This window comes from Pteropus vampyrus, unplaced genomic scaffold (genome assembly GCF_000151845.1).
Source record: "Pteropus vampyrus isolate Shadow unplaced genomic scaffold, Pvam_2.0 Scaffold9, whole genome shotgun sequence".
Taxonomy (NCBI): Eukaryota; Metazoa; Chordata; class Mammalia; order Chiroptera; family Pteropodidae; genus Pteropus; species Pteropus vampyrus.
Window position 1 is genome coordinate 4564004 of NW_011888790.1, and position 9534 is coordinate 4573537.

General features: G+C 39.8%; 1 protein-coding gene across 3 annotated transcripts in view; it reads right to left on the bottom strand.

The window, feature by feature from the left end:
- The window catches only part of CPM (carboxypeptidase M), a 59488-nt gene that overhangs the window by 28421 nt on the left and 21533 nt on the right, over window positions 1–9534 (bottom strand). For all 3 annotated transcript variants that reach the window (XM_023520676.1, XM_011373956.2, XM_011373964.2), the window contains exon 3: window positions 92–189. In XM_023520676.1, the coding sequence (XP_023376444.1) occupies window positions 92–189 (98 nt within the window). The remainder of the gene's footprint in view (window positions 1–91; window positions 190–9534) is intronic.

Sequence of the window (9534 nt, forward strand, 5' to 3'; positions counted from 1 at the left end):
AATTTGTGCTGCCTCCCTGGCATTTATACAGAACTTGAGAGGCCTGAGGGGAACTTTGGTGACATTTCAGATATTCAAGTCACATACATACCTCATCTCCATGCATATTTGCCACATATTTGAACTCTGGAATCCCAATTCTGTGTTCCTTTGGTGACCGCCCCACAACAAGAACCCACAGGTTTCTGCCTTTAAAAGGAAGGAAAAGGTAGAAAAGTAAGTCGTCTTTTAAGATGACAAATGAATGACAAAAGGAAACAAATGACGCTGCTTTTCCCACCTGATTAATGGTTCATGATGACTAACGTTCATATGACTAACACTTCTGTGCTTAAAATGCTCCTAGTTAACTGCCAGCCAAAACCCTTTCAATTTAAGCACAAATATTTAACTTACTATTTTTGAATGTGATTTTTAAAAACTGAAGACTCATTAGGCTACGTAGATCTTATTTTTCCAAAGTATTTATATACTTTGCTCTGAGTTCCTAGTGCTTTAGAAAGACGATCTTGCTAATTCACACAATCACACAAACTCAGATTGTAGTTGGTGGTTGACAGAGAGGGTGCCGAAACTCTCAGTGCAAGGAAAGTGGAAAAAAGTAACAGCAATAAAACATATAACTCAGGAGGGAGATTGTTTTCTAAGTAAGATATCCTGAATCTTTTATTCGAACGCTGATGGAACACAGCTCCTTTGCAGTGAGTGTCCTCGGTGCTCAACAAGTCTTGTCAGGAAAACTGGGATCCACGGACCAGCCAGATTATACCCCAAGGAAAACTTTCAAGCCCTAACTCTGCCACTGTTGGTGTGATCTGGAAAAGGAAGGGCAGAGACTAGGCCTTCTGTGGAATTCATGAGCCCAGGAAAGGAATTTAACAGCACTAATCTGCAGAACTTCAGATCTAGTTCCTTAAATCAGGGGTCCCACAGGCTGGGAACACTCAGTTGCCATGAGCAATCCAGGGAGAAGCAGATACTGAACTTGTCTTTTTCACCATTTATTCTTATAACAATATTTTAGGGAAATTCGTCATGACAAGGCGATGCTTCAAATTTAGCAATGCCAGGAATTCTCAGAAAATACCCCCCAAATGCAGTATCTCTGACTGATGCCATTGGTTCAGGGCAGAATCCTCATTCATTCATTCATACCACATACTTATTTAGTACTACTTTATCCAAGCATTTAACCAGGTGGCTAGACTTTACAGATAGATCACTCTCTCTACACGCAGTGGGATTTTGATTTAGTGGAGAAGACAACATGCAAACAAATAACTACACTAGGCTGTGACATATATGATCAGGTATTATGGATATGGAATAAAAGAAGAAATGGTTAACTTTTCCAAGGACCAGGTAAAACTTTACAGATGTAGAGTTTTAGGGCTGACTTCTGAATAGGGTTCTGAAGAAGGATTCTGAGTTTGCCATGCGGACAAGTACAGTCCACCTGGTCTTCTCCCTCCAGAACCATTTCACTAACCAGAACCTTCCATTCCTCAATAATATCAATTCTCAGGTCATCTGGAGTCAATTCTACAAAGATAACACTTTCATGTTAAGCAAGCAAGAGCTTTTTCTGAGGAGTGAGTGAGCTATTAAACTTGGCTCTTTAGGTTTCCTTCTAGGGAATTGTTACTGCTTTTAAAGCTAGAATAATCATAGATTTGTACAGAATATAGTCTAGTTCACTTGTGGGCAAGGGAAAAACTTCAATATCATCTTAACATTATATTTACCAGCTCTCTATCTGCAACAGCTGGCCTGTTACATAAAGGAGAGTATAAGATGACAAAAATCTGATTTAATATGGATAGCCAATACTATTTGGTTTAAAAAAGAAGGGAAACTGAAACAATAAAACCTAAGTGAAGAAGTACTTTGGTGAGTAACTCAATCTCAATTTTAGCACAAATGACCCCTAAGAGAACTGCTAGATGAGAACCTCACCTTAAATAACCTCAATGGCACAAAGTCTGAGAATGAAACCAACCAATAAACCTGGAAGATATTCATACAATGCTTTAGGAAAGACAAGGCTCTTGAAGGGTTTAAATCAACCTCTCCAATGAACACTGGCTGTCTCTGGCTTATACCAGAGTAAATGCACAAAGGACAAACTACTTACTTTTCACAGCCTGATTGCCAAGGCAAGGGTAATTTAAACAAGATTTTTTTTTTTTCTATTAGAGTTGCAAAGGTTACCTTCATTCCCCAAAGTTCTCGCTAATATCAGGTGTGCTAAAGAATTCTGAGATGCTTGGCCTCTTTCTTCTCACTACAAAATAAACAAAACTTGAATTCCAAATATTTCAGTATCTGTATTCAGGAACTCACTCGGGGCTTGACACAAGTCTCAGGGATGTGATAAGAGTGCCCAACTGGGTTTGCTTGAAGGATCAGGAAGTCTTACAATTCGAAAGGATTCACAAGACAAGAAAGCAGACAATAAGTGCCACAAAATACTGTAGGAGTTCAGGAAAAAGCAGGAAAAGCTTGGAAAATTAGGTATAGCTTCAACGGGCAGGAATGGGAGAAGTGTCATTCCCACATCAGAATCACCTAGATCCTTGTAAAACTGCCAATCCCTTAGACCCGTCTCCTAAATCAAACTCTAGGGGCAAAGCCTGAGATCTGCATTTATCAGGCTCCCTTGGTGATTCTGAGGCCCATCAGAGTTTGAAAGCTGCTGAGAGTGAGGCAGCGAACGTCCAGATAGATTCAGGAGGCAGTCAATCTTTAAGCACCTAAATACTTGCCATGTGGTAAGTAAAGGGGGGCAATCTCAAGCAAGGTGAGCAGAGGAGGCCTTTTCAGGATGCGCTAACACATGCCGACACCAACAGCAGTCCAGTAATGTGCTGGAACGCAGGCCTGTCCGACATCAGGAACCAGGAACTGTACCTCAAAGACTGGTTAAACCACAGCTACGAGACCAAATTGAAAGCAGCAGCCAGCACTGCCACCTGCAACTCTAACCTTCCCAAGATGACCAGACTCATATGTAAATCTGGGTTTGAATTTTTAAAAATTCAGATACTTCTCCATTGTGCAAACGACCATCCCACAGAAAGGCTTAACTCTTCATTTTCTCACTTATTCATTCGACAAATAGGCACTGAATGCCTATTCTGAGCCTGACATTTAGTCAGCTGAAACAAACGTAAATCCCTAACTGATCATATTGCCAAGAAAGTCACTTTGTCTGACATCACTTTCATCATTTGAAAAAATGAAGTCCAAAAGACACATGTTTGATAAACTTTCCATTATTTGTGGGTTAGTCAGTCGTATGTGAATCGGACCACGTGGCTCCACTGCTTATCCTGCAATGGCTCTTCATGGCATCAAACTGGAACCCAAGCCCTCAGCATGGCGCACTAGACCTCTCATGGACAGTCCGCTTCCTGCCGTGAGCCTCCCGCAATCCCATACACGTGGCTCTAGCCATTCTTATGTGTTGGTTCCAAAAGGAGCCAACCATCTGCCTTGACATCTTTAATGCAAGGTCTTTCTTCTGAATGGCTAGTCCCTAGTCTACTTGATCAAAGAGGCCAACTTCCACCCGCCTTTTCAAGGCTCAACCAAAAGCCCCTTCCATCCAACTCCTTTCTTACCTTTCTTCTCCCTCAGTCCTATCCCTTCCCTTACCAGCTGGAGTTACTCTCCCTTTTGTACTCCCATAGTACTTCTGCAACCCCTTCCCTATCACTTACTCAAACTGTAGGGTTTCCTGTTGGCAAGGCATTGTGTACATCTGTGCTTGCAGCTCCTAGTGTAGTGCCTGGCACATACATAGCAGATGACTAATAAACATTGCTGAATGAATGAAAAATGACCGGATAAATGAACGGCTAAGGAAGTCCAGTTGGAACCAGGATCGCCACTGCTTCAGAGATCAAATGGAGTTGTTTTCCAGTATTGATAGAAAGGTCTGCAGCTGGTCTACAAAGTGCCATCTGGGGTGGGGTCTGGAAAGAATCCAACTTTTTAGATCAATTCTTGAGTAGATGGACCTTTTTGGAGCATTTCTGTACAAGAAAGTGCTGAGATCAAAACCAAACACTAGCTTCATGTTATACTCTTCCGACAGCATGGGAAGAAGGGATTTGATTTGCTTACACATTTGCCCCCATGGCACTAATGTTTTGAAATGATACCTGAGAAATGTAGATGTTAGTTTCCCTTTTATTTCTTCCTGAATAGGTGAGTGGAGAGGCTTGGGGAGCTCGTTTTCTAAATCAGGATTCTTCTGTTTGCTCAGGGACTTCTTTTTTTCAATTGAAAGAAAGGAAAGGAAACATCTGAGGTTGCATTGAATTAGAATATATTTTCTTTTCTTCATTTTTGATTTCAAGGCAGTCGAGACTCTCAGAGAAGCAGAGCGGCTTGTCTCATTAATCACTAACCATCAACCAAAACAAGATTGTAGGAAATGCCTCTGCTTTCTCCTCTGGAAGCTCTACCTTCCTCCCACTCCATTCCCAGATCAGAGACTGATGAATCCATTCCCTTGCCTCTAAAAATTTTCATTTTTAAGCTGTAAATGGTAAAATTATAAGAAGTTTAAAAAACTGAGTTTTAAAAACTGGCCATAATTCTCCTGTCCCAACCATCATAATTTCCTTATGTTCCCCTCTAGTCTTTTTTCATGTTGAGACGGGAAACTTTTAAATCCCCAAAGTGAAAATCTCTAGAGGCCTCATACTATAAAAAGCTGAGAACTTCCCTTTTTGGTCCCTTGGGAGAGAAATCAAACATAATCAGATCATCTTTTTGAAGGAGAGTTCAGCAATCATAACAAGTGTAGTATTAAAGTACGAAAAGTACTTAGAGATTTTTTTTAATGTTATTTGAAAATATACAATAATTACAACTAGCACTACACATTTATTGGCCATTTAATGGTTCTCTTTTATGGTTGGTCAGAGGCATTCTGGTTCAGTGTTGATATTTTGGTTCTTTCTTCTCAGTTGGTGTTTTTATTTCTTAGGAGTTCCTGCAGGTGTCACACAGCTATAATTTATGACGAGGACAATTCTGATCCATTTGACCAGAAAAAGAAAAGACAGTTTGTTGGAGACCTGCTTATCCTTACTATCTATTTAAGAACTCATCTTTTAGTGACAAGAAATAATGGCAATTAATTTACTAGTTTTCTCACAAGCTGCTCTGGAGAATAAAACATTTTCTTTCTACCCTCCTACTCCCTGAGTCTGTGCCCTAAAAGACTTTCATTTGAAAGTGAAGCAAACCAGAGTCCAGACAGAAGGATAACAGGAGATCCCCTGAAGTTGTTAAAATGAGGGTCCTTTAAGAACAAAACTTGACCTAAACTAGAACACTTGATGGAGATGTGAGATTACAGAAGGTAGACTTCTTACTAGTATCACTGTTCTGAGATTTAAATCTCACAAATGGACCAATAGTTTAGTAAGGACATCAAAACCAATATTTCAGCAGCACACCATCTGCCTCTAAAACAGCATCTAAGATTTCTTAAAAGACATGCAGTAACTGTTTAGTGGCATCTTATAAGACGATGAAGTGTGCAGGTTCTAGAATCGAATTGCCAGGGTTTAAACCCTAGCTCTGCCACTTACTAGCCATGTGGCATTGGGCAAGTTGCTTAATCTGAGTGAATCGGTTTTCTCCTGTGTTATGGGATTAATGGTGCCTGCACATCACGGTTTTACTATCTCATTTGATCCCGACAATCTTTACAAACAGTGCCAGAAACGTGGTAAGCACATGTTTGTTTGAGGGCCTTAAGTGTGCGGAATTGGCTGATAACAAACTATAGGCCCTAGCAGATGACAGCATCAGGGCAATTAAAGAAAAATTTCAAATAGAAAGTGTCCACAACATATGGACGGAGATCTCAGGCTGACAGTCAGGAGAAACGTATGATTCAGAGGGTCTGCAGATCAGTTTAGATAGACCATACCCGTGGAAGATTTTTTAAAAATTGAAGTGTGGATTCGGAAAGCGGCAGGGGCTAGCTTGAGAAAACATGCCCTTTGAAATCAATCAGCACAAAAACTGTCACAAACATTCATACCAGTATACGTCAGGTAAATTTACTTTTCATGTCCAAGGACTGAATCCCATTCAGAATTCCCAGGACAAAATGCCTGAGGATGGTGCTGAAGTAGCAAACACACATTGCCACAAGGTCAGGGCAGGAAGCAGGTCACCTTGGCTGTTTGTGCTGAAACATTAAGCATAAATGCATCTTTCACAACATTTTCCTTCATGGTCTGTTGCTGAAGTGACTGAAGCCGTCACACAGATTTTAACTATATCCAGGCTTAACCATGTTAAGATTTCTAGTCTGGCCCTGACGTGAGGAGACTCCAACCCCTCACTAAAAGAGGGCAACCCAGGAGCTTGTCAGTGAGAAATTGGTTCATTAGGAATCAGTCAATGACATAAAACTGCTTCCATATGAGTGGGTCGATGTCAGCAAAAGGCAGGGGAACGATCCCAGATTACGAAACTAAAGAGATAGGACACTATATGAAATGTGTTTCCAATCCTTGATTGGATTCTAAGAGGAAAAAAGTTATGAAAGGCATTCTTGGAATTTCTGGAGAACTTTAAAAGTGAAATATATTGTTTATTGTATGGTTACTGCTTTTCTTAGTTTAATAGTGGTGTGTTGTGGTTAGGTAGGAAGAATCATTTTTAGATGGTGCACGCTGAAGTATTTAGTAAATAAGCATCTATTTACCATTTCCAATAGTTCAGCAAAATCTACAGGTAGAGCTCTTGAGAAAAGGCAAATATGGCAAAATAGTAACAACTGGTGGATCTACATGAAGACTGTATTTATTTTACTATAATTTTTGTAATTTTTTTATAGGTTTGAAAAATTTCGAAATAAAAAGCTGGGGGAAAAATTTAAAAGGGGTAAAAAATCATGGCCTAATCTACTGGTTTCTGGCTTCTGTAGCTTATAAAGGTGAGATGCAGGATCAAGAGAGGTAAGAGTTGGTCACCTGAAAGTGAAGCCGTGAGGGAATGGAGGCCCCAAGGTAAGAAATTCACAGCTGCCTCTCCCTTTGAAAACACAGAACTATACTAAAAAAAGGGATTCAGAAATTACTACCTAAACTAAAGGGATTAAGAAATTACTACATAAAGCCAAGGCACATTGTCTGCTTAAATATCCATATATTGAGAAAGAAAAATCATTTCTGTGCAAATGTGAACATTAACTAAAGGACAGACTTTTTTTAAAAAAAAAATTATTTTTATACAACCAGAAGAAAAAGTACAAAAACATTTTAAAATTATATGATTTAAGTGATCCTTGAGCCTTCTGGTCACCAAGTCGGTCATCTAGCAAAGGCCAAGTGATTAGCACAAGATAAGAATAAGGGATCAGCAAAACTTGGGTGTGCGTAATTGAGTCACGACCTCCATGTCTTCCTCAAGACTGGACTTTGGGTCAGGGAAAGAGAAATATAAATGGTTAAAATTGTTCTCCCTGCCTCGATTTGATCACCATTCCCCTTAGGGCTTTGGTTAGAACAAGGCCGCAGACTACGACAGGAGAGGAAGGAGAGAGGTAAGGCAGGAGTAGCGGCTGCTGAGAAAGCATGAGAAAGAAGAGGCCCTGAGTGTCATCTGGCCCGTGAACATGGACTCAGGAGCAGTTCTGCTTTCTCCAGTGGACAGCGATAAAGGACCGTCTGTGTGTGGCTTTCGAGGTTCTTTTCAATTTATTCCTTAACAAAATCATAACGTATATTTGTTGTCAGCAAACTTAAGAAGCTATATGATAATTACTTGACCTCTTTCCAAGGAGTGCTAAAAACGAGGATTACTTCATTTCTGTCTGCATTCATTTCTAATACAGCCAAGAATATAAGCATACTTTAACTTTATAGTTCTAGATCATTTAAACCATGAGCTGGTGCTAATAAATTTCTGTAACAAAGCAAGCAGCGTGTTAAATTTGCAGTACCTACTGTTGCCAAATCAATGTAAATGTAAATATTTAATTAAAAAAAAAAAAACAAGAACCCAGGCCTACGCATTCATATCATTGTGATGCCCTTCCTTCAGAAGCTATCGACACATTTCTCAAGCTTATGAAGCAACTGGCAGTGATGCTTTCGGCAGACCCACTGACAACGATCACTGACTGAGGAGTATTATAGGGTGAGCTGCGTTAGTGGGAATTTCTGTTGATTTGAGATTTTTCCAGTGTTTCAGGGAGAATTTGATTATTAGGATTATGGAGAGAGTATAATCATGGAATCTGAAGAAGAACTCAAAGATTTCGGGAAAATCATATCTGCTTAAAATACTGATATTTTACATAATTTCCAAAGTATTTTCACACACTTCATCTTACTTAATCTTCAACAGAAACCCCAGGAGATAGGTAGGGCAGGTGCTATTATTTTCATTTTACAGATGAGGAAACAGGCTCAGCTAGCCTGGGCTCTGAACTGTTTTTTTTGTTTGTTTGTTTGTTTTACTCTAAGATTGATGTTTGTTCCACACTGCACCTCCGATGGAAAACAGAATTTCCTCTGTGACTACCTTAGATACAATAAATATTTCTGAGTACAAAGAACTTGATACATCTAACTCCCAAAACAAAGCAAGAGCTTCATCTCCCATGTCCCTCTCCCCACCCCACAAAAGCAACTATTATTAATGGTCACTTCTCCAATAGTAGCATTAGACATATGAGCGAGAAGGTGCTTTCTGGAATGTCATGTGTTTACTTTCTTTTGTGTCTATAAGCTCTGAGGCACTAACTGCTTACCATTCAAAGCTAATGTTATCTGCCAAGATGGCCTGTGCACACATAAAGAAACCAGCATTTATTTTGGAAGTGGCTAAGTTTCCCAGTTGTTTCTCTGGCTGTGTATTTACAATTGACTGATCATAAGTCTGTCTGAAGCTAAAGACCATAGCTTTAACAATGCCATCTTGTACCCGTAACTGCACCTTTTGCTCAGTCTGTGTAAAGTAGCAACACTGAATGTTCAGGTTCTCTATTGTCTTTGAGAGAAGACCCAAGATTACATGGGCCACCTGCACTGCACATTTAAGGTCAGAAAATCTCCCAGGCCCAACTCTTCAGCCTCATTAAACTATGTAATTAGCTTGCACCTCAGATCAGTTCCTTACTGAAAATGTGGGTTGAGAAATGCCTGTTTCTGAAAAAGCTTGAGGAAATGCAACTGTTAATAAGCCCCCTGAGTTTACTCACCCATTAAAGCACATCTTATCTTGATCTTTGTTCGTATATATTTAATTAACGATTTATACCTTGACAGTTTCACAAAGGATATGAAGCAGCCTGGTCACATAGCACATTGCTCATTGACAAACTATTCTCAAGAAAAAGTGGGCCAGAGGCCTAGAATTGATTTCACACACATAAATCTATGATGCCAGTTAGGCCTCTTGAGACGCACCTATTTTCCATGGGCTATGACACGGAACCTTAGTGACAAATCCAAACGAATATAAGGAACCATTCCAGGGGTACTTTTTGACAAT